The sequence below is a fragment of the Dromiciops gliroides genome, chromosome 4 (genome assembly GCF_019393635.1).
Source record: "Dromiciops gliroides isolate mDroGli1 chromosome 4, mDroGli1.pri, whole genome shotgun sequence".
NCBI classification, from domain to species: domain Eukaryota; kingdom Metazoa; phylum Chordata; class Mammalia; order Microbiotheria; family Microbiotheriidae; genus Dromiciops; species Dromiciops gliroides.
In genome coordinates this window covers 277,017,335-277,043,760 of record NC_057864.1, presented here as the reverse complement: position 1 = coordinate 277,043,760, position 26,426 = coordinate 277,017,335, and the positions used below count along the sequence as shown (strand labels likewise).

The 26,426-nt window shown below is 39.1% G+C and overlaps 1 protein-coding gene across 1 annotated transcript in view; it reads left to right on the top strand.

Annotated features, from left to right (window-relative positions):
* The window catches only part of LOC122755023 (dystonin-like), a 646,765-nt gene that overhangs the window by 111,794 nt on the left and 508,545 nt on the right, over positions 1–26,426 (top strand). The window contains 1 exon segment of the mRNA XM_044003425.1: positions 644–832. Coding sequence (XP_043859360.1) covers positions 644–832 — 189 coding nt within the window.

Genomic DNA, 26,426 nt, shown 5'->3' with positions numbered 1-26,426 from the left:
GGCATCTAGGTGGCACAGTGGATAAAGCACTTGCCCTGGATTCAGGAGGACCTGAGTTCAAATCCAGCCTCAGACACTTGACATTTACTAGCTGTGTGACCCTGGGCAAGTCACTTATCCCTCATTGCCCTGGGGGAAAAAAATGTCAGAGATATGAACAGGCAGTTTTCCAATGAAGAAAAATGACCGAACAACAACAGGATGTTATCCAGTGTGACTGATTCTAAGAAACAAGTCCTTTTTATGAATGTCACCTGCTTTTAATAAGATCACTTTAAAGTTTGCATAGCACTTTACATAACATTATCTCATTTGATCCTCACAACAAAGTTGTCAGATGAGGGTTATTATTATACCCCTCCTATCTTATAGGTGAGGAAATCAAGGCTACAAGCAGTTCGGGGCTTTACCCAGGGACCCACATCTAGTAAATGTCGGAGGTGGTATTTGAACTCGGACCTTCCTGATTCCAAATTTAGTATTCATCCATTGTGCCACCAGGGTTGATGCTTAGATCCCTACTTTGGAAACAGCAACCTGCTCATTAAGCCTGCATGATGATTTCTATGTCTTTTTGTATAACTATTCTCTGGTAATTGTCACGTTAATAATAGACATGTGGGGTTTTGTTTTGGGGCTGCAGGGATTTAGAGCAAGTCCTCGCCATACCAGGAGAAGGGTAGCCGCCCGCCTAGAAGAAACTGAGCCTTTAGCAGAAGTACATCATCAGAGCGAACAAGAAACTTCAGTAAGAAAAAGAAAACTCAAGAAAAGCAGTCGAGTTCAGCCAGAATTTTACCACTCCGTTCAAGTTCCTTCAACTAGAAAACCTGTGAGTAGAAATCATTCTTTAAGAAAATGTGAAATTCACTATCTAGTCACATCTTGTTTTTACTTAGAATATATAAAAATAATGTTGGGTGTGGTCACAGCCTAGAAGACTGTGCCTAGTGATAATGAATTTATTTCCTTGACACTTAAGGATTTGGGAAATTTGGCTCCGGGAAAATTAGAAAATAAAAGTCCTATGTTTTTAATTTAGCATTTCATGATGGCAGTAATTTTTATTTTTATTTTTTTTCAGGGCAATGAGGGTTAAGTGACTTGCCCAGGGTCACACAGCTAGTTAAGTGTCAAGTGTCTGAGTCCGGTTTTGAACTCAGGTCCTCCTGAATCCAGGGCCGGTGCTTTACCCACTACACCACCTAGCTGCCCCCGATGGCAGTAATTTTAAAAAAGCTTTTTTAAAAAAGTTTCTTTTGTGTGTGGCTCAGTACAGGTTGAGTTATTATTGACATTCATGAATTATGTTGACCTAGGGGTGTATCATTGATTTGATGAGATAATTATATAATTTTAAATTATGAAAACAGCATTGACCTGGAGTGGTCATATATAGAGCTTACTGGTGTCTGAGTCATAGTATCATTTTTTCCAAAGAAAGGAAGGATTTCTGTCCATTGGAGAGAGGAAAGAACAGACAGCTAGAAAAATGTCTCTCTGAACCTAGTTTCCTTTCCTTTGCATTTTTTCCATCATGGCCATGTGGACCAGAGAGAAACAGAGTGATTAGCTCTTAAGCCTAATCACTGATCTTTCACAAACTACAAATTTATAAGATTTAAATGAATTGTGTTTGTAAATGCACTTATAATAAGGATTTAGACATCTCTGAGAACTCAAATGCTTTGGTTGGAGAGACAGAGTGGATAGAGCTAGCCTTGGAATCATTCTGACACATGCTAGCTTTGGAACCCTGGACAAATCACTTAGTTGGGATTTTTTTTTTTTAATGGGGCAATGATGGTTAAGTGACTTGCCCAGGGTCACACAGCTAGTAAGTGTCAAGTGTCTGAGGCCAGATTTGAACTCAGGTCCTCCTGAATCCAGGGCTGGTGCTTTATCCACTGTGCCACCTAGCTGCCCCCTGGACAAATCACTTAACCCCTTCTTGCTTTAGGCCAGTGGTTCTCCAAAACTGGTCTACGGAGGACCATTAAGAAGACCCTTCAGATCAAAACTATTTTCTTTTTGTGGTTGTTGTTATTTGTCCTTCATTTTCTTTCTTTTTTGTTTAAATAAAAGTATTTTATTATTTTCCAGTTACATGTAGAGATAGTTTTCAACATTTGTTTTTATAAGATTTCCAATTTCAAATTTTTCTCCCTCCCTCCCCTCCCTCCCCCCTCCCCAAGAGAGAAGGTAATCTGATATAGGTTATATATGTATAATAACATTAAACATATTTCTGCACTAGTCATGTTATAAGAGAAGAATCAGAGCAAAAAGGAAAAACCTCAAAAAAGAAAAACAACAGCACCCAAAACAAAAGATATAGTATGGTTCAATCAGCATCCATATTCCGCAGTTCTTTTTTTTTCTTTCTGGATTTGGAGAGCCCCCTCCATCACGAGTCCCCGGAGCCCTCCTGTACCGTTGCATTGGTGAGAAGAATCTAGTCTATCACAGTTAATCAACACACAGTATTGATGATACTGTGTACAATGTTCTCCTGGTTCTTCTCATCCCACTCATCATCAGTTCATGCAGGTCCTTCCAGGTCAAAACTGTTTTCAAAATAATAATAAGTCATTATTTGCCTATTAAAATACACCTCTCTTTTTCCAACTATTTATCTGTGTGAGGCAGGATTTTCTCATATACCTTATTCTATTTTATTTTTTTATAATAAACGTTTTTATTTAAAGCTTTGTGTTTCATACTCTATGCCTCCTTCCCTCCCTTCCCCCCTCCCTGAGGTGACAAACAATCAGATATAGGCTATACAGCTTCATACATTTTAACCAAAACAACATAACACAACATTTTGAAGACAAAAACAAATACTTCTATTAAGCCGAACATTAATGAGATTTGTAAAAATATGTAAAACAATACCACTCCACTAATTTTTTTTGTTTTGGAAAAGATAGTTATTTTTCATAAAATATATTATTTATATTAACATGCAATTGAATTTACTATTTAGATAAACACATTTTAAATTCTTATCTCCATTTTAATTTCTAATATGGGATAATATGAGATGGCAATAGATATCCAGGGGTGTACTGGTTTAACAACTAGTCCTCTGCGGGAAAAATGCTCAGAACATACTTATAAATTTGCCCTACATTATTCACATTTTATCTATCACTTTCTTTCAAGACAATCAATCAAACAAATCAAGCACTGATTTGTAGCATTTGTGGATTTATCTTTTCTTTCTTTTTTTTTTTTTTGGTGAGGCAATTGGGGTTAAGTGACTTGCCCAAAGTCACATAGCTAGTAAGTGTTAAGTGTCTGAGATCAAATTTGAACTCAGGTCCTCCTGAATCCAGGGCTGGTGCTCTTATCCACTGCGCCACCTAGCTGCCCCCCATTTGTGGATTTCTAAGGTGTAAATATTCACATTGAAAATTTAATAATGGGGCAGAGCTGATTAGAACTAGCTCTACACATCCCTGGGTCATATATAACCCAAATAAACAAAATCTCTTTGGGGTCCTCAATAAATTTTAAGAATGTAAAGGGGTCCCTATTGAGGTGATTTGCAAGCTTATTCAGGGGACTAGCTCACCCAAAGAATTGGAGACTCAATAGTGAATCTTGGGGCAGCTAGATGGCGCAGCAGATAGAGCACCGGCCCTGGAGTCAGGAGGACCTGAGTTCAAATCTGGCCTCAGATACTTAACACTTACTGGCTGTGTGACCCTGGGCAAGTCACTTAACCCTCATTGCCCCACAAAAAACCCAAAACAAAACAAAAGGAATAGTGAATCTTGTAAAATAAAAAGTTTTATTAGGATAGAGGAATATATGGCTGGGAGACAGAGTTACTATGGAGACTATTTCGCTGAGTGAGAAAAGAGCTGATCACTTTATATAGTTTACAAACAAAGAAAGAGGTCAAAACAACTGGGAGAGGATTCCTAGAATTCTAAAAATGGGCAATAAGCACCCATCCATATCTTGTATATCATCTTTATTCCTTGTAGAACAGGGTCTTTTGTGCTCTGGCTAGACCTACGTTCCTGAGGTGGGAGGCACAGCTATTTCCCAAGTTGTCCCTCAGGAAAGTTTAAGGATTCCTTGGAGGTTGGGGTCTTTGTTTTTTTTTGGGGTCCTTTGTCCCACTACTTTCAGAGGCCAAAAAGTTTGAGAACCTGTGTTATAGACCCTATCTTCTAAAAGGCTGGGTTGTGAGGGGCAGCTAGGTGGCACAATGGATAAAGCACCAGTCCTGGATTCAGGAAGAACTGAGTTCAAATTTGGCCTCAGACACTTGATGCTTACTAGCTGTGTGACCCTGGACAAGTCACTTAACCCTCATTGCCCTGCAAAAAAATATAAATAAATAAAAGGATGGGTCATAACCCCACATGGGGTCCTGTAACTGAATGTGGGGGGTCTCAAAAAATTTTGGCAACAGTAAAAGGTTACATATACCTGTTTTATATACCTATATACCCAGGACTGCATAAAAATTTCTCAGGTGAAAAGGCATTTTGAGTGGAAGAAGTTTAAGAAGCCCTGCACTAGGCAACTCTCTAAGACTGTAAATAGTAGAGAAGGTGTCTACCTGTACTAGTAGAGGGCTTTTTCTCATCAGGGAGTTCCCTAGATCAGTGAAGTCATAAATCTAGGCCTATCCCAAACATTAACTGAATAACCAAAACATCCTGCACCACTCTGAATTCTGGTAAGTTCTTTGGAGTCCCTTCAATCTTTAGACCTTTAAGCTTTTTAAGAACTGCTTAGCTTGTTGAAATTATAGCCATGAGCATCAGTCTCACATGGTTTTGCTAATTCTGTGCTTGCTGCTAAGGATGCCTAGCATCCTGCTGGTTTCTGCCTGGAGTGCTGTTTCCTGTTGGCTGTAGTATGATAATTGCAGTCTAGTGTATCCACCCATCTACTAGACAAAATTCAAACCAAAGCTAGGCTTGGAACAAAGAATCAGAGAAAATACCCTCATAAAAGCTAATTATCATGACATCCATCTGGGAAAGTTTTAAAAATCATAGGCTATTCATTCCACAAACAAGTGGATAAATGCTTGATTTCCTTCTGGGTTTTCCTTGTCTTGGGTGTGGCTCTATTGAATTATCTTTTAGAGAAAAATCTTTCTCTGTGGAACAGGGTTGTATCATCAAGGAGCATTCAGTTCCTTCGTAGGCTGTGTGATGTAGTGGAAAGAGTCCTTTATTTTTAATCCTGCTACTGTTCCTTACTCCTGGGGGACCTTGGGCAGGTTGCTTTACTCTCTGGGACTTACCTGTTAAATGGAGGGGGTGGATTTGATGACCTCTAAGGCCCCTTCCTGCTCTAAATCTTTTGATCCTCAGAGCAGGGAGCTATCCACAAAGTAGAATCCCAGTGAGAGCAGGATATAGAGTGAAAGCCAACAGTGAAGCATTAGCCCTCATTGTAAAAAAAAAAAAATATCCTTTGATAATCCTGTCCTTTCTAGTCCTCACTTATTTTTGTCTTTCTACTCCAGTAATTCAAAATAGTGTTTAAAAAGGAGATCTTCACTGCCATCTAGAGTGTTTTGATTTCCTTTTCATCAAGATGCAGTCAGTTACTATACTATCTACCCCTTAGCAAAAGGGAGAGGGCTTAGGTTTATGTCTGTGGAGGAAGTGCAGTGAATTTGAGCACACCTGTACTCAAAGGTCCTGGAGGCCTATGTAGGTGTTCTAAACATTTTTTTGGTTTTGTTTTTTTGGTTTTGGTTTTTTAGTGAGGCAATTGGGGTTAAATGACTTGCCCAGGGTCATACAGCTAGTAAGTGTCAAGGGTCTGAGGCCGGATTTGAACTCAGGTCCTCCTGAATCCAGGGCTGGTTCTCTATCCACTGCTCCACCTAGCTGCGCCCTAAACATTTTTTGCATGTCATAGACTCCTTTGGCAGTCTGGGGAAGCATTTAGACCTCTTCTCAAAATATTTTTTTAAAAAAATTCACAATGAAAGGAAATGCTAAATTTCAGTCAGAGGTTAGTGAAAATAAAGATGTAATTTTTTTCACATCCAAGTTCGTGAACCCCCTGAAATCTGTCTATAGTTCTTTGTTCATGGATTCAGGTTAAGATCATTTGCCTGCTTTATTGTCCCTGCACTTAGGCCATGGAATTTGGGAGTACTATAATCACCAATTAATTGAAAAGAACACTGATTTTGGAAGTTAGAGGATCTGGATTCAAATTTTGCCTCTGATGAGTTCTACCTAGGTGACCTTGGGCAAGTAATTTACTTTCTGTAGGTCTTGGCTTCTTCATAGGTACAATAAGAGATTGGACTTAATGGATTCTGTGGTCCATCCTAGTTCTAGATCTATTATCTTGGGGTCAGTTAGGTGGTACAGTGGATAGAGCACTGGCCCTGGAGTTAGGAGGACCAGAGTTCAAATCCGGCCTCACTTGACATTTACCAGCTGTGTGACCTTGGGCAAGTCACTTAACCTCAATTGCCCCAATCATCTGGAGCCATTTCCAGCCATTCTGATATTATACCTTGCCACTGGGCTCTGGAGGAGAGAGTGAGGCTGATGATTTTGCACAGCCCTATCTCACTTAAATCCAATTCAGTGCAAGTCATGACATCAGTTCCCATCATGGTCCTCTTCAAGAATGAAGGACAAACAAAAAACATCAATAGATCTATTATCCTACTATTTGCAAGGGATAAATGCTAGACATGAGAGGAGAAAGAATTAATGAAAATCCACAGTGTATACTCTCAAATAAGTGGGATAGAACATAAAATACAGAAGATGTATAAAGTACTATCAAAAATGTGTTAAATGCTACAGGACCTTAAGAGAGGGAGTTTTGGCAGAGTAGATACAATCTGAGCTGGCCCTTGAAAAATGGATTTATTTTATATTTAAAAGGAATAGCAAGTTGTACATAATAGATTTGCAGTTTCATGTGTCATCATCTCTTTTTTAAAATTTTTTTTGGTGAGGAAATTGGGGTTAAGTGACTTGCCCAGGGTCACACAGCTAATAAGTGTCAAGGGTCTGAGTCCAGATTTGAACTCAACTTCTCCTTTCTCCAGGGCCAGTGTTCTATCCACTGCGCCACCTAGCTATCCCAGTTGTCATCATCTCTTAAAAATTATACTATGTTGGGGCAGCTAGGTAGCGCAGTGGATAAAGCACCAGCCCTGGATTCAGGAGGACCTGAGTTCAAATCTGACCTCAGACAAATGACACTTACTAGCTGTGTGACTCTGGGCAAGTCACTTAACCCTCATGCTCCCCCCCCCCCCATGCCAAATGTGTGTGTGTGTGTGTATACGCACACATATATACATATACATATACACACATTATGTAATACAAATGCTTGTTTCATTTGATAAATTAAAAATAAAAATGTTAAAAATAGATATGTTTTAGGATAATGCAAAAGGATGCATTAAATTATAGGAACTGTGTGAGCAAAGGTTCACAGGTAGGAAAAACACGAAGTATATTTGGAGGGACACTGAGTAGAATAGTTTGGCTTAACAGCTTTCATACAATTAATTGTATGAAATTAACACCTTCCTCACAAGTTTGTTGTAAGGATCAAATATTAAATGTTTTGCAAACTTTAAAGAGCTATATAAATGTTGGCTGGTGTTAGGAGAAATAAGGTTTGCTGGGTCAGATCATGGAGGACTTGAATTCCAGGTTAACGAGTTTGGAATCTATTCTATAGGCAATAGAGAGCCATTGCTTGTTTTTGAGCAAAGGAATGGAATAATGAAAATAGTGTCTTAAGGAGATTAGCCTGGCTAATTAGCAGTATTCAAAGATGCTCTGTTGGGATAAGACTGGAAGGATTGAACTAGATGTCATGACTACTCACTTGCTTTGGGGAAGAGATTTTGGAATGGCTCCTTCTCTTGATATTTCCTCTGCCAGTTCTGTTGTAGACTGAAGGAGCTTCCAGGGAATAGCCAATTGTCGTCCTAATAACACTGCTTTTGGAATAAATCAGCACTACCATTGCTTCTTTAAAGACCATGTCAATTTATTGCCCTATATCTCCACTCACAATTTCTTGGTTACCGATCTTGCTATATGTATTCTCTTTCCCTAAGGAAGCTCTTTGAGGGCAGGGACTGTCTCTCTTTTGTATTTATACCCTCTCCCCCTTTGCACCACTTCGGTTTCTGGGAATGGGATTAGGTTTGTAGTTTAGCTCAGTTAGAACACATATAGAGTACAGCCATAGTTACAAGTCCCAAGTTCCCATTTGGGCTCAAGTCCCAGCCACTCTAACTTCTCAAGGCTTTCCTGCCAGGCTATCGGGCTGCACCTTCCTACCTGTAAAGCTGGCTCCAAGATAGTCGTGGTTCAAACTCCTCCTGGGCAGCGAGAGGCTCACCTCTGGCATAAACTGAGGGAGATGAACAATACAGAACAGAAACAACTGAGCCGCCACCCCCTACACCACAGTGTAAAGAAATCCTTCCCCTCTCACCAGTTCAGTTCATAGAGCCCATGCTTTGAATGAACCCTAATCTTTACTCTCTGGATGCAGCAGATAGAAGTGGCCCAAAGAGAGGTGGGAAAATTATATCCCCATCTCCTAGCACAGCACCTGGTGAAAAACAAGCACTTAGTAAATGTTCATCCATTCATCCATCTATCCACTCATTCATTCACAGGCTTTCGGAATCAACAGTTATTACCAATAGTTTCCCGATTTTTAGTCCAGATGTGTGCTTATGCAGATTGGTGTCTCATGGTTCTCTGCTAGATTATGTTAGGTCCAGTTAGTGCCTGTGAGAGCTTTTTTGTGTAGATAAGATAACATGTAGAAAAGCTTTGCCAGTCACCTTCCTAGGCCTCATTTTCCTCATCTGTAAAATGAGGGAGGGGGTTGATTAAGTGGTCCCTTCCAGCCTTAGATCTCTGGTCTTATGGAACTGTATATGACCTGAAGGCACTTACTTAAATGTAAACTATTACTATTGTTTATCTTGTGTGCACACGGTGTATACGAGCAAAGCCAAAACAAAAAAGGGACAGGATATATTTGGAGTAGGAAAAACACTAAGGCAGAGACTTTGAGGCAAAATAAAAATGAATCATCTGTGGTGACTCAGCCTTCCATGAGAAGAGAATTTATATTAGAGATTCGACATTTCTAGTGGCAAAATTGCAGCCCAAGATGTAAATGATTTATCTGATAATGGCTCAGCTTAGAAAGAGCAAAAGGATGTTGGTAAAAAGAGGGAGGCATTAGAAGATCTGACAGTGCATTTTCCTCTCTCTTGTGCTTTGTATATCCTCTCAATGAAGGGGCTCTGGGTTGCAAAGAACTCATTATATTTTTACTTCTGTGGCTGCCCTGATCTCTTTGTTTGTTGAGTATTCAGTTGGGCTATCAGGACATTCATAATTTATACTTCAGATGTACTCACTGACATTTATAATGGATCTGGCCTATTATAAACTCAATAAATAATAAGCACATGGATAATTGAACCCCTTCAGGGAGTTAAATATTCAAGTCAGCTAATACTTTTTGTTGTTGTTCAGTGGTTTTTAGTCATGTCCAACTCTTCATTATCCCATTTGGGGATTTCTTGGCAAAGATATCGGAGTGGTTCACCATTTCCTTCTCCAGCTCATTTGACAGATGAGGAAACTGAGGCTGACAGGGTTAAGTGACTTGCCCAGGGTCAGGAAGATGAGTCTTACCTGGGACTCTATTTACCTTGTTACCTAGCTGCCCTAATACTTATTGAACCCCTCCTTTGTGCAAAGTACTATTTTAGGTGTTTTGGTGTATACGTGGATGAATGAGATGCTATCCCTGCTGTCAGGGAGTTTATAATCTATCAGGGTATGACACATTTACAAAGAGATATAACATAAGGGATAATGTGGCATCTGCTGTATGAGAAATGCAAAGTGTCATACAAATACAAAGGATACCGAGAGGAAGGAGGTAGAAGTTGCTTTTGGTTGATGGAGATCACTCTGGCAGAGGAGACTTTTAAGTGGGGCCTTGAATAATGGGTAAGACTTGGTCTAGGGGCAGCTAGGTGGCATAGTGTATAAAGCACCGGCCCTGGATTCAGGAGGACCAGAGTTCAAATCTGGCCTCAGACACTTGACACTTACTAGCTGTGTGACCCTGGGCAAGTCACTTAACCCCAATTGCCTCACCAAAAACCAAACCAAAACAAAACAAAACAAAAAAAGACTTGGTTTAGAGGAGAAATGGAAGAAGGACCTTCCAGGTAAAGGGAAGATTATGTGAGCAGTCATGGAGGCAAAAAGAAAGGCACAAGGTATGTTTAGAGAATGGTATGTAGTCTAGTTTGGTTAGAGCATAAGTGTGGAGGAAATGAAAATGTTTCCTTTAATCATTCTCTACCACCTATAGAACAGAATACCAAATTCTGTTGTTGTTTGTTCTTCATTCTTGAAGAGGACCAGGACATTGGGAGGCGATGGCGTGACTTGCAGTGAATTGGATTTAAGTGAGAGAGGGCTGTGCAAAGTCACCAGCCTCACTCTCTCCTCCAGAGCCATCTGGGTCCAGCGGCAAGTTATATATCAAGATGACTGGAAATGGTTCCAGATGTTTGAGGCAATCAAGGTTAAATGACTTGCCCAGGATCACACAGCTAGTAAGGTTCAACTGTCTGAGGCTGGATTTGAACTCAGGTTCTGACTCCAGGTCCAGTGCTTCATCCACTGTGCTACCTAGCTGCCCACCAAAACTCTTTAGTCTGATATTCAAGGTACCCTGACACTAGAGAATGAAGATTTTCTCTATTCCTATGCTAAAGAATTTGGACCTAAATATGTAGACAGCATGGACTCAGTCATTGAAAGTTTCTGAGCAGGGGAATGACATGGTCATGCTGTATGTTAGGATCAAAGAAACTGAAAATTTATAAGGGATTTGTCTCAGTAAATACTGTATTGATCTGAACATGGGCTTCACTCTAGAAGCAGTTAGGTGGTACAGTAGATAGAGCTCTGGACTTGGAGTCAGGAAGACCTGAATTCAAATCTAGCCTCAGATACTTAATAGCTATGTGATTATGGGCTCAGAGAAGCTGCCTCAACTTCTCTATTTGCAAAATGGGAATAATAATAACATCTATCTCCCAGGATTTTTATGAGGGCAAAATAAGAAAATAATTCTAAAATGCTTAGCACAGTGCCTGGTACATTTTTGTTGTTCAGTCATTTCAGTTGTGTCTGACTCTTTGTGATTCCATATGGGGTTTTCTTTGCAAAGATATTGGAATGGTTTGCCAGTTCCTTCTCTAGCTCCTTTTACAGATGTGAAACTGAGTCCAACAGAGTTAAATGACTTGCCCAGGGTCACACAGCTAGTACAAGTGTCTGAAGCCAGATTTCATCTTACAAAGATGATTTTCCTGACTACAAGCCTGGCACTTTTTCCACTGTGCCAACTAGCTGCTCCTGCCTGGTAGATAGTAGGTGCTTAATAAATGTTTGCCCCCAAAAGGCCTTTTATCCTGCCACACCTTCAATATAGCTCATGTAAAATTTACATGTGGTCTATGATCAATCATTTTTACCTATTAATGTCTGTGTTTATATATTTTTCTTTTTAAAAGAAACCTTATTTTAATGCATATAGTCCATATTTGAGCATAACCTATATTCATACCCATGATATGTGCTGAGACTCGAATCAATGGGTCAATCAGCAAGCATATATTAAGTACTTACATACTGTGCTAAGTACTAGGAATTTAAAAAAAAGACAGTAGGAGCTTACTTTCTTCTTCCTTATTTTTCTTTTTTCTTTCTTTTTTTTTTTTTTTTTTTACGGGGCTCTGGGGTTAAGTGACTTGGCCAGGGTCACACAGCTAGTAAGTGTCAAGTGTCTGAGGCCGGATTTGAACTCAGGAACTCCTGAATCCAGGGCCGGTGCTTTATCCACTGTGCCACCTAGCCGCCCCCTTATTTTTCTTAAAAAAAATTGAGTTCAAATTCTCTCCCTCCCTCCAACCCTTCTCCCTCCCATTAAGAAAGCAAGTAACATCACATCCATTATACAGAGATCATGCAAAACATATTTCCAAGAAAAATAAAGTGAAACAACTATGCTTCAATTTGCATTCAGAGCTCATTAGTTCTTTCTCTGGAGGTGGAATAGCATTTTAAATCATGAGTCCTTAGGAATTATCTTGAATCACTGTGTCAAAACAGAGTTTTGTAATCGTTACAATATCACTTCTATTGTATATAGTATTCTGGTTCTGTTCACTTCATTTTGTATCAATTCATATAAGTCTTCCCAGGTCTTTACAAAACTATTCAGCTCATCATTTCTCATATTACAATAGTACTTCATCACAATCTTATACCACAATTTGTTCAGCCATTTCCCTAATTAATAGGTATCCCCTCGATTTCCAATTCTTTGCTCTGCAAAAAGGAATTGCCATAAATATATCGCTATATATAAGTGCTTTTCCTTTTTCTTTGAACTTTTTGGGATGTAGACCTACAGTGTCGCTGATTTAAAGGAAGGTTCCAGTTGTTCTAGGAATTTATATTCTAATAGGGGAGACAACATTCTGATATGTATATACCTACAAAATCTATACAAAGTAGATGGAAAGTAATTTCAGAGGAAAGAGGAGCTAGTGTGTGTGTGTGTATACATACCTGGAAAAGCCTCCTATAGAAGATGGGTTCATTCATTCATCCATTCATCCATTTATTTATTCACTTATTTATCTATCTATTTATTAATTTATTTACCCATTCATTCATTTATTATTTTTTTAGAAGATGGGTTTTAAGCTGAGTTCTGAAGGAAGGCAGGAGACAGAAGAAGAGAGGGAAAACATCTCAGATATAGTGATAGCTATTAAATAAACACAGAGTCAAGAGATGATATCCTGGTCAAGGAACATCAAGAATGCCAGTGTTGCTTGATCCTAAAATATGTGGTAGGAAGGAAGGTATAAGAAGACTGGAAAGATAATGATTATCCCTAGTATATGCTGAACTTACTTAAAACCTTATTTCTTTAGTGTTTCAAAAGATGTGTTTTCATTTGCTTGTTTATTCTCTCAGCCATTGCAATTCCCATCTGCTCTATACATTGACAGAAAATTAAGAAAAAAAGTTATTGAGGCTTTAAAAAAAATCACAATCATTTCCTGATATACCCTTCCTCCAAAATAAACTTTCCATTGTGACGACAAAAAACAGAAAAAGCAGTTTAAAAGCTTTCTCTTTCACATGCCTTTTTTGTAGACAGTTTTGTGAGTGCCTGTGGCCGAAATACCTTAGGATCTGGGGGGGGGGGGTGTCACCCTTCTAGCCCTGGTCCTCAATGACAGACCACAATATGTAGGCACTTTAAGTGTTGGTGGGATCTGTCAGATTTTGAACTTCATTGGCATAGCTGTTGAGAAGCTAGCTAGGGTAATTTTCATATTCCAAGGAGATATCAGATAAGTCCTTCAGTGGTTTTCAAAAGTAGAGAACTAAAAAGAGAAATAGGTCCCTATCTGATGTCAGTGGTTTTGCCTTTACATATTTTTTTTAAATGCCTGAATTTCAAGGAATTTAAAAAATATTTATTAAGTAGATTGATTTCCAAATGATTCGTCTAAAGGCAAATTCTAGTTTCAGCTCTCTGGCTTATTTAACCCGTACCAGCCCATTCAGAACCTCTTTGAATCTTAGCTTCTCTGTAAAATATAGGTATTATGAGAACAGACGTGCCTTAAAGCTCTTCAGAAGAAAGTTACATACAAATCTAATGTATTAAACTTTTGTAGGAGTTACAGAAATCCACACTCTTCAGACCTTATTTTAGCCATCAGAGGGTAAGTAGCATGATTTTTTTCCTGTCTTTGGTCGCCCTCTGCTGGACATACTGATGAATATTATTGTAAAATGATATGAAGGTACACTGCACCAGAAGAGAGAATCAACATTTTTATTTTTTGTTGTTGTTGAGGTGTTTCAGTTCTGTCCAACTCTTTGTGACCCCATTTGGAGTTTTCTTGGCAAAGATAACTTTTTTTTTGCTATTTCCTTCTCCAGCTTATTTTACAGATGAGGAACTAAGGCAATAGGAGTTGTGACTTGCCCAGTCACACAGCTATTAAGTGCCTGAGGTCAGATTTGAACTCAGATCCTTGACTCTAGGCCCTACTTTCTATTCACTGCCAACATTTTTATATCATCTGTAAATAACGATATACTGAATGTACATATGTAAATATGGAACACATATACACTATACACACATATATTTGTACATATCTATCTACCTACCCACCTACCCACCTACCCACCTACCTACCCACCCACCTACCTATCTATCTATCTGAATATATATTTACCGGACCTGCGATTTCATCGGTCTAAGGAGCTCCAAGGAAGAACTCCATGTACCAGTGTAAATCAGCACCTACCCTGTAACTTTTAGACTTAGAGCATGTTACCTGGGACCGCAAGAGGTTAAATGACTTGCTTGGCATCACACAGCATGTGTCGGAGGTAGAATTTAAGCCTAGTTCTTATTGCCTCTGAAGTCAGCTATCTACCTCTTACTCTAGACTGCCTTTCATAATGCTATTGTTATGTTTTCCTCCCTCAATATGGTATTTATAGCAACAAATTTAAAACCTTATGCCAACACAGGCATTTATTGCTTATCACCAAGAGATCTGGAAAACATGCTTCACCCTTTGGAGGTTGCCTCCATGTACAGGTGTTATAGCATAGTGACTTGGTTTTATGTACTGAGACAATGTCCTATCTTCCCCATAAATAAGTGAAAAGGTACTGAAAGTGTCTTTATGTGCCTTGTGTCTCAGATCTTCCAAAGAACTTAGCCCTTGAACACGAGGGAGAGCAGGTACATAGATTGAGTATAGATGATAGATATTCACAGATGGCATTGTTAATAGAGTATGATTTCACCCCATGTCAAATGCTCACATTTGCCTTTAATGACTCCAGGCCCTAAGACCATGGATCATTGATTTTTCAAGGTGTCATGGTAAAAGAATGTGGTTGTTAGGGTAATAAATAATTCAAATAAATTTTGTTTATCATGGAGGTAATATTACACCAGTAATATTTTTTTTTTTTGTGGGGCAATGGGGGTTAAGTGACTTGCCCAGGGTCACACAGCTAGTATGTGTCAAGTGTCTGAGTCCAGTTTTGAACTCAGGTACTCCTAAATCCAGGGCCGGTGCTTTATCCACTGCGCCACCTAACTGCCCCTACCAGTAATATTTTAATATGCAGGCCCTAAATAATTGTATTTCTTAAAAAGACCTTTGATTTCATTAGTAATACCCATGAAACTCTCATGCAATGAGAGAGAAATAGCAATGAGAACTCTCACCATGGAAGAGTGTTAATTTTCAGATTGTTTGAGAACTATGCCTAATGGATGTTGCTGAGTCTCTTGAGTATAGGGCAGTAGGGAAGGCACATGAAAGGTAATACTTGAGCTTTCCCAAGTTACTGGAAAGCTATCCAGAGATAGTCCAGTGAGGAAACTCCTTCTGTCAATGTAGAATAACAGTGCTCTGTAACTTATGGAAGACTCATTTTCCTGATTTCAAATCTGGCCTCAGACACTTACTAGCTGAGTAAGCCTGGGCAAGTCACTTAATCCTGTTTCCCTCAGTTCCTCATCTATAAAACGGAGTGGACAAAGAAATAGCAAGCCACTCCAATATCTTTTCCAAGGACAACCCCAAATGGGGTCATGAACAACTTCAACTTCAACTTATGGTCTTAGAGAGTAGCTTTGGGACACTGAGAATTTAAGTGGCTTATCCATGGTCACATACCCAGTATATGTTAGGTGTAGATCAGTTTTCCTGACTCAAAAGGAAGTCAATTCCTGATTTTCTAACTAGTACTCAATTCACTAGACAGCTAAGTGGCACAGTTGATAGAGTGCCAGACCTGGAGTCAGGAAGATCTGAGTTCAATTCAGGCAGAAGGCACTTATTAGTTGTGTGATCCTGGGCAAGTCATTTAACTCTTTTAGCCTCAGTTTCCTCATCTGTAAAGAAGGAAATGGCAAACCAATCTAGTATCCTTGTCATGAAAACCCCAAATGGCATCATGAAGAGTCAGACATGATTAAAATGACTGATTCAGGGGCAGCTAGGTGGCACAGTGGATAGAGCACCAGCCCTGGAGTCAGGAGGACCTGAGTTCAAATCCGGCCTCAGACACTTAACACTTACTAGCTGTGTGACCCTGGGCAAGTCACTTAACCCCAATTGCCTCACTAAAAAAAAAAAAATGACTGATTCACTAAGCAAAACTGTCCTTCAAGGACCAACTTATGAGTTCTACATGTTTATTTGTAAACTAGTTGTTTGGAATTTAGAATTAATATGATTATGGAAACTTTATTATCTTGAATTAACATCTTAATTTAAAGTTTCGAGTTTCAAATTCTATCCCTTTCTCTTCAGACATAGGTTATACATGTAGAATTATGTATAAAGTTTCTATATTAGTAATTTTGTATAAGAAGACTTGAATAAAAGAAAAAAACAAAAGAAAGAAAGTGAAAAACAGCATGCTTCAGTAAGTGTTTAATCAATATCAGTTTTCTTTGGAAGCAGATAGTGTTACATCATTAGTCTTTTGGGATCATCTTGGATCATTGTATTGCTGAGAATAGTTAAGTCATTCACAGTTCTTCATTAAACAATATTTCTGTTACTATGTACAGTGTTCTCTTGGTTCTGTTCACTTTACTATATATCAGTTCATGTAAGTCTTTCCAGGTTTTTCCAAAATTATCTTCCTTGTAATTTCTTATAGCACAATAATATTCCATTACAATCATATGCCTCAGCTTGTTTAGCCATTCCCCAATTGATGGACATCTTTTTGACTTCAAATTCTTAGCCACCACAAAAAGAGCTGCTATAAATATTTTGTACAAATAGGTCATTTCCCCTTTTTTTTGGATGTCTTTGGAATATAAAGATAGCAGTAATATTACCCAATCAAAGGATATGTACAGTTTTATAGCTGTTTGGGAATACTCCTGAATTGCCTCCCAGAATGGTTGGATCAGTTCATAACTCCACCAACAGTGGATTAATTAGTGTCCCAGTTTTCCCACATCCCCTCCAACATCCAACATTTTCCATTTTTTTGTCACATTAGCCACTCTGATAGGTATGAGGTAATACCTTAGAGTTTTTAAAATGTGCATTTCTCTAATCAATAGTGATTTAGAGCATTTTTTCATATGACTATAGGTAGCTTTGATTTTTTTGTCTGAAAACTGTTCATATCCTTTGACTTTCTTAATTGGGGAATGATTTTTATTCTAATAAATTTGACTCAGTCAGCAGTTCTCTGTTTATTTGAAAAATGAGGCCTTTATCAGAGATACTTGTTATAAAATTTTTTTCACCATTTTCTGCTTTCCTTATAATCTTGGTTGCATTGGTTTTGTTTGTATGAAAGCTTTTTAATTTTATGTAATCATAATTATTTATTTTACATTTTGTGATACTCTCTCTATATTCTTGAATTCTAAATTCTTCCTCTGTCCATAAACCTTACAAATAAACTATTCCGTGCTCTCTTAATTTGCAAATGGCATCATCCTTTATGTGTAAATCATGAACCCATTAAAATATATTTATTATTATTATTATTATTTTTTTGCAGGGCAATGAGGGTTAAGTGACTTGCCCAGGGTTACACAGGTGGTAAGTGTCAAGTGTCTGAGACCAGATTTGAACTCAGGTCCTCCTGAATCCAGGGCCAGTGATTTATCCACTGTGTCACCTAGCTGCCCCATGAACCCATTTTGACCTTATTTTGGTACATGGTGTTGGAAACTCTATTATCAATGCTGTTTCCTAGGCCAATTCCAGACATCTCTTTAACCTAAAACAGAGTATTTTAAACTTTTATTTTGTAGTATCCATGAACCCCTTTGGAGGTCTGTTAAAGCTTATAGATAGATCCCTTTTCAGACCCCTTCATTTTTAAATGCATAAAATAAAATAAATAGGATTATAAAGGAAATCAATTATATTGAAATCAATAGAATTTATTCCCATCTAAGTTTAGAGTTGCCTTGAAATCTACCCATAAACCTCTGACCTAGAATGTACCAGAAGCATCTACATCTAACTATTATTGATGACTTTGTTTCTATGGGAAAATACATTATGAGTTCTGACTTCAGCATTTCAAGGACAAGTCTCTAGCCTCCTTGACAGCAGAGTTCCTGGCAGGCATTCAATATAGGGAGTACACAGTCAACTAAAAGCCTTATTCTTTTTCACAGTAATTACTTTAAAGGCAGGCCTCTCTTTTGAGGTTTTTGACCTGACTGCTGAAATGGAGCAGTTAAGAGTTCATAATAAATGTCTGCCCACAGCCCTGCCCAGGGACTAACCATTCTCCAGGCTATCCTGCTCCTGGGTTATGGCTTAGATCACACAGATCTAACCTGTTAGGCAGGCCCTGGTAGTTCTTGTGATAGGTGGGAGGCACAGCTCATTGAATAATATATATATCTATATATCTATATCTATATATATCTTGCTCACTTTATTGGTCATAGGGCAGCTGGTGAAGTTACTAACTTCTTAAGGCATCTTATGTTACTTCCATCTGAAATTGATTATTAAACCTCATTCCTTGGACCCAGGGGCCAGAGAAGAGGCTTCACGCAAACCTGCAGTGGGAGAATCCCCATGGGTTTTGTGGGATGAGCTTTGTGTTCCTTGCACAGGAATTGAATGAGTCTCCTGGGACTGTGCTAATGGAGCACTTCTGTTCATGTTCTCTCAATAGCACACGGACGAATGCCCAAGACAAAGCTTTGGCCTAAGGGTCTTGTACAGTGATGCTTGCGCTAGTGTGGACAGAAGCACCACTCCGGTTTAGAGGACCTGGGTTAAATCCTGGTGCTGATCTTTGGGACCATTTTAGGCACGTCATTTACCAGAAGGTCATTGTTTTAGAGCTGGAAGGGAATTTTACTGGTGTTCTATTCCAATGCCCTCATTTTATAGATGAGGGAAGCAAAGCCTAGAATGGTGAAATGATTTCTCCAAGGTCACACAGCCTGCTTTTCCGCATCTGTCAGACGAGGAGATTGTACTAGCTGTTCTCTAAGGTCCCTTCTAATCTCAAAATCCTTTTTTCTGCCTCACAGAAGAGAATCTAGGAATGGAGCCAAGGGAGGGTTTCTTGTACAGCACAACTCATGAATGTACATTATTCTGTGGGCCAAGGCTGTTACTGCCAGGAGGGTAAATTGGTCTTTGCCCAGGCTACTGACATCCGGCAGGGGGGGGGGCGGCGGGGGGTAGGGTGGCAAACTTCCTCCCCAAGGGATGCATTTTCTCCTCACAGTGAAAACTATCCCTTGTAGCTTGACTCTAGTCCTTTGAAGGCCTATACCACCCTGTGGGACAGTTGCCACTACTATCTGTTGGAATGCACTTTCCTGGGACTGTCTTTCTTCCAGTATCTTCCTTCCTAGACAAGAGCAGGACCATACCTTCATTCAGACTGTCCTTGGTGCCACTGCCACCCCTCCCCCCAACTATTTTTTCCAGGTGAAAAAAGTTCACAGCTCTACTGTGTACATAAGAGAAGTTGGCAGGATGAAGCTCAAGTACTCCTCCCCTTCCCTTCCTTTACCTCTTCCCTGCTACAGGCCTTCCCTTTCACCTCAGGAACCCTTCCCTCCCATCCTTGGTTTTTGTTTCTGAGTCTCAGGAGACCTTCTGCTTAACTCGATTCTAGCTTACATTAGTATCTGTCTCCAAGGAGTTTCACGTTGTTGATTATTTTCCTTTATTTTCCATCAAGATACCTTTTAGATAATCTGTTTAGTTTGCAGTTTGCTGGAGTTTAGGGAAATCTAGGAAACACACCCTTAAAATCATAGCTGGTTGTTTTTCTTTGCCTTTCCTGCTTATTTAATTAAGTAGTCTTCCCTCCCCCCTTCCTTTTCAAGTATGTAAGAAATGACCATTTAGTGGAATTCTTTTATTTGAGTAAGTCTAGCAAACTTCCTTTCCTGAGAGTGGATTTGGATTTACTGTGAAACTGGGACTGTGGCTTTTATTTTTATTGAATTAATTGGTGAATACAGAGTTGAGAGGGGAGGGGAGGAAACACTTGTTTCCCCCGCCCGGGTTGTGAAGCACCAACTGAAAGGAGAAAGAGATTTGGTCTATTGGTATACACACTGGTTTAAGAGTCAGAGGACTAGGTTTCAAACCTCAGAAATTGACCACTTTTGTGACTTTGGACCTCAGTTTCCCCATCTGTTAAGTGAGGGATAGCGACCTAAAGAGCCTGTAGGGTCTCTTTCTGCTCTGCATCTTTTGTTGTTGTTGTTGAGTCATTTCCGATGCTTTGTGACCCTTTTTTTTTTTTTTTGGCAAAAATACTGGAGTTCTTTGATATTTCCTTCTCCAGTTCATTTGAGAGATGAGGAAACTGAGGCAAACAGGGTAAAATTATTTGCTACAGGTCACATGACTAGTGAACAAGTCCAGATTTGAACTTATGAAGATGAGTCTTCTTGATTCCAAGACCAGTGCTCTATCCACTGTACCACAAGGAATATAGGTAGAGATTGGACTTGTGATTTTACTTGATATAGAGAACTCCTGAATGAGGAAACTCCTTCTACCAAGGCAGGTCTGTGCCTTTTCTGCAACTTACAGTGTTAGAGAGTTGCATAGAGAACTTCTTAGTTCTCTATTATTATATTATTTAATATATTAATTTATAATTTACATTATTTAATATATTAATTTATTATTTATATTATTTAATATGTTATTATTATTATATTCTCATATAAGTGACTTGCCCAGGACCATAAAACCAGTGTATGTCTCAGGTGGAAGCCAGGTCTTCTAGGATTTGAATCTCTCTATCCATTCATTGCTTCAACTTAAGGTCAGCGGAGAAAAGATGACAATATCAGATTGGGCCTAGGCTTTAGAACTAGCCACATGTCGATATGCTTTAATTTTCAGTTTCTTAATTCACACTTTAAAAATATTTCTCCTTCCTTCCTTCCCTCCTCTCTTTTCCTTTTTCTTCATTCCTTCTTTCTTCCCTTCCTTTCTTCCTTCCTCCCTCCCTTTCTCCCTCCCTCCCTTCTTTCCTTCCTCCTTTCCTTCCTTCCTTCCTTTAAAAAAAACCAGTTTACTATTAACATATTTTCTTTGGACTTGCCTTTTGTATCCTTGAACACATTTTTTGGGAGGTCATAGAGTTGAAGGGCTGTTTCTCCAGAGCTCATTTAAGTTTAGTTTCAAAGCACTATTGCCCTTTCCAGAAAGATCTGGATCAAGTTCTTTATCTTAAGAGGTGCTTGCCACAAGCTTCCCGTGGTGCTGTTAGTGTTTAATGTACCCCACTGTCTGCATCTTTCCCTAACCTCTAGCTTACATCCTTTGTGGCAATTTAAGTCCAGTCCCTCTTGTTCTATTCTCAGTGGAAAAGGAAGAGCAGCTGGTGACTGGCTTCTGTTGCTGATAATAATAGTCTTTTTGGGCATGATCCAGTCTGACAGCTGGAAGGGACCCCTGGGGTCATCTAGTCCAACCACCCTCCCAATGTAGGAGCCCTGACAGATGGTCACTCAACCTCTGCTTAAACATTTCCAGTGATGGGCAATTCATGACATCCTGAGATAATGTTGAACCAACTTTGGAGGTTGGGTTTATGTGCAGAAAGAAAATGTCCCTTGCTGGGCTTGTATTGTATACATGAAAATAGCAAGACAAACAATCAAGCAAGTAACCCAAACCCTAGAAACAAAAAATATAAAATACTTTAAATAATAATAACAACTTAATGAAGACATCATTCTAGTTTCCAAGGAGTTCTCTCCTAGCTCTCCTCTTCTAGGGAGGTGGTAGGATGGTATAATAGGTGGGGCACTGGAATAGGGATAGAGATGAGGGTTGGAGTGAGGCCCCATTTCAATTATTTACTAGCTGTGTGACCCTGGCCAAATCCTTTGTCTTCTCTGTGCTTCTTGTCTGTGAAATAAGAGGGTTAGATTCAATCACCTTCCCTACTTTAGATTTATGAATTTCTCATTTATGATTCAATGTCCCTTATATATTAGGACAAAAGTTGCTCTATTTGTGGGACACAGGCCTCCAATATACTGAGAACTTTGGTCTCTACTCACCTTCCCCAACCCTGACCTGTCCTGTGACTACCATAAGAAGTATCTTTTCTCCTTTCCCTCAATCCTCATCAGATGAATGGCTCTGTGGTGAAGCATACTGGGTAGGGCCAGGGTTTCTAGACCAATCCAGATTATTCATGGACCACTGTCCTTGAGAGATCCTCACAGCCTGGACTATACTGTAGATTTCATTGTATTTTTCTTGGTGGGACAGGCTATAGACTGGTCTGTTGGGAGTCAACTTTGACCAGACAATGTAAGAAAATTTATTTTAAGATGTGTCCTACATCTGTTTTTGGTCTGAAGTTGGCATACTCTTGATTTATTGGCCGTGGAAGGGGCAAGGGACCAAAGTAGAATATACCAGCTCCTTCCAGGGCCTGAGATAGCACATCATTTTTTTGGACAATAATATTTCTCCTTTACTGGAACAATTATCTTCCATCAAAGAAAAAGAAGACTCCTTGAGGGTAAGGACTGTCTTTCTTTTTGTATCCCCAGTGCTTAGCCCAGGGCCTGGCATATAGTAAATGCTTCATAAATACTTTTTCATTCATTAAAAAATAAGAATTTGCCTGCAATGACTTTGTGCGAATAGAAAACATTGACTCGTATCTTCGTTCCTGTATAGAGTTGTGGCAGTTCTGTCTTCACTTTGGTCACATGTTTGTAGTTCAATATGATACTGGGATCAGTATTTACTTCGAGAGGCACGGTGTCCATTCCTACTGTGTCACCCCTACTTCAGGCACTATTCAGGCATGGGGCCATCCATGGACTAGCCCTACTTATCCCCATGGATAAGGAAGTATTGGCAGTACCCTTTCCCCCATGCATCCCTAATCTGACCAATCCTCATAGCCTACCTTGTGGCCATTTGTTTCCGACCCTTGAAATTTAACTCCTAAGCCACCAAATATTGGAGATCTTGGCTATGGTGGATACAAGGGACTTTGCAGATTTTATGAATTCAGTTTTCACTTCAAGACAGCAAATGTTGGTGTAATCTTGTGCCTGTCCAGTCATAGAAGGAACATTCATAGTCAATGGGTATTCACTTCAGTCCAGACAAGTGACCTAGGAGGTGCTGCATAGGACCAAGTAGAGAGAAACATTGTGAAGTATCCACCCTGAACATAATCCTTTCCTCCTTCTTCCCAATGGTTCTTTGGATTAAAAGGATTTCATTTTAAAATCTAGCCTGAAACTGCTTTATCTCCAGTGCATAATTCCTATTTGGGAGAGGTTGGAGAAATCATAAGGATTAGAAAAAGTTCCTTGTCCTCTATCCAAAATGTTATCACCATTTGGTATCAGTATCCCCAGTCTCTGATACCTAGCTGGTAAGGCAGTAACATTCTCCATGTTGGTCCATTGTGGTGTTTATCATCTGACCTAAATATGGGAAGGTAACAGATGAAAGACAGTATTCTAGCTATGGCTTATCCTGTATTAATACTACTGTTGGTAGAGAGAATATTATAGTAATACAACTACAACATTGGAAGGCATTGTGAGTCTATTCAAAAAGTGATGTAGGTAAAGAGGTGATGGACTCAAGATGCTGAAAAACGCATACATAAGACATGGCTACTGTGTAGATTCATTTTTCCTGAGGAGGGCCATTGAAACACTTTTTTACAAATGTACACGAGAATAGAAGGAAATTTAGAAGGAAGCACAGACAAGCAGGACAGTTTTTAAAGTAATATATGGAATTTATTATATACTTTAAAAAATAACAGGTATAAAATGCAATTTCATGGTTTCATTTAGAATCTTTTTTTTTTTTTTGCTGTTTAACTTCAGAATAAAGACAAAACAAAAAGTGTATTATATAATTTTCCATAAATGTTTTCTTGGTTGTGAATATGATGTCTTTGAAGATGTCCATTCTTGCAACATATTGGCTCAGGCCAAGCACTCTATAGGAGAAACTAGTAGACTTATTGGAGGCTTCTCCTCCATTTCTGGGTAAAGTATTAACAACGGACGTCATCTTGAACCCTGCCCAAGATAGTTCATATGCTTCCCACCATTGCTGATGCTGATACTAAAAGGACTTTTCTGTTTCTGTGATTTCCCCTGATCAAGGTTCCCATATGATCTTTTATTTTTAGTTGGCACTGTTTGTAGCCCTCCAAAAAAGGGTCACCTTTCCATGGTACATCATCCTAATTCCATTGAGAGAAAGAACACATTGAAAAATGATTATTTCTCTCTTATGTTAATAACCAGTTATATTGGGGAGATCCAGAATTTTTTCCCATCTAAGTTCCTCATTCTCTACTAGGTCAAATCAGCCTCTGAAGACTAGGGCTTTGAGATTTGATTTGATTTGATTTGACTTGCAGATTTGAGTCAACATTCTCCTCAATCTTTTTCAGACCCTATCCAACTGGGGAAGTTTAGCTTTGGTTAAAGAGTAAAAAGAATCTAATCTAGGTGAATTCTGGCCCTTTGTGTTCTACTCAGGCTTGGGTGAGGGGTAGATCCTTTGTCTAGATTTCCTGAGGCTGAGAGTGGTCTGGGAGTAAGAGTAACATAATCAAAGTCATGTCCCTCAGTCACTTATGAGAATAGGTCCACCTCTCATTATAATAGTCATACTCTTTCTAATTGTTAACCAATCAGAGTTGATTGTCACCTGTTGGGAACACCCAGTCTTTCAGGGATATGTAAGCATCAGGAGGCCTCTAGGAGGGGTCTTTGGTTTGCAAGAGATAGCTAAATGACCATCCTTTTATTAATTATTTGCTAGCCATAATTAAAAAATGATTACCTAGAAATTATGTCTCTAGAACTTTTTATTCATCACAACATGAACCAGACACTTCAACATGGCCTAAGTTCCTATTCTTTATTTTTTCAACATGAATGGTTTGCCCTGCTGACCATTGTGGAATGCTGCTAATATATGAGAATAGTTCACTTGTTTATCCAGAAATTTGATTTTTATGTGAATTATGTATTTTCCTTTGACCACCCAGCCCTCCCCCCTCCCCGCCCAATTCTTTTTCTACTTTCCTTGGTTACTTGCTACCTGGGTAAATTGGGAGCTGCCCAGGTCAACTTGCAATGCATCCTCTACAGCAATATCATTGTACCTCACATAAAGGATATCATGGTCCTGGCTGTCATCCTGGAATCTGTCAGCCAATAGACCTCCCCATTAAGTGGCAGACAGGATGATAGGCCTGTCCTGCTTACTTAGGTGGTAATCCTGGTGGCCTATTGCTGGGATTAAATTAAGTCTCCTTGTGACATATCTGCCTTCCTTCCCTGTGATGGGTCTACTTCAACCCTGAACTATGTCTATTGAATCTTTTCCTTCTTTTTGTATGGAAGCTTGATTGAAGCCTTTCCTGAATTCCCAAGTTATTATTGGTTTTTTTGTTTGTTTTTTTGTTTTTTAGTGAGGCAATTGGGGTTAAGTGTCTTGCCCAGGGTCACACAGCTAGTAAGTGTTAAGTGTCTGAGGCCGGATTTGAACTCAGGTACTCCTGACTCCAGGGCCGGTGCTCTATCCACTGCACCATCTAGCTGCCCCTATTATTGTTTTTTCACTCTTCAAATTAGCATGTATATACTTGTCTAGTAATATGCTCTATCTTTCCCAATCCCCTCCTAGTATAACACAAGCTCTCTGAGGGCAAGAACTATTTTTCATTTTGTCTTTGTATTCCTATACCTAGAAAAGTATTTTATATATAGTAGGTACCTCATAAATACTAGTAAAGTTGGCTATACTGAAAGAGTAGTAATTAAAACAGAGGACCAGACCTTCTAGAAAGTTCTAAGCTCCCATCACAGGCAATACGTTAGAACCAGGTATGGAGAAGTAGAAAGAATACTCCATTTGGAACTGGCAAATGTGGACTTTAGTCCTGGCTATGTCACTTACTACCCTTGTGATCTTGGGCCAGTCAACTTAAATTTCCTGAGACTTAGTTTCTTTCTCTGTGAAATGAGAGAGTTGATCTAGATTATGACTTCTTAAACTTTTCCCACTTGTAACCCTTTTTCTCCAGAGAAACTTTTACATGACCCCAGGTATGTAGGTATGTAAAATAGGTATACAAATCAAACATTTTCTGTCAATTTTTTCTTTTTCTTTTCTTTTTTTTTTGTGTGAGGCAGTTGGGGTTAAGTGACTTGCCCAGGGTCACACAGCTAGTAAGTGTTAAGTGTCTGAGGCCAGATTTGAACTCAGGTCC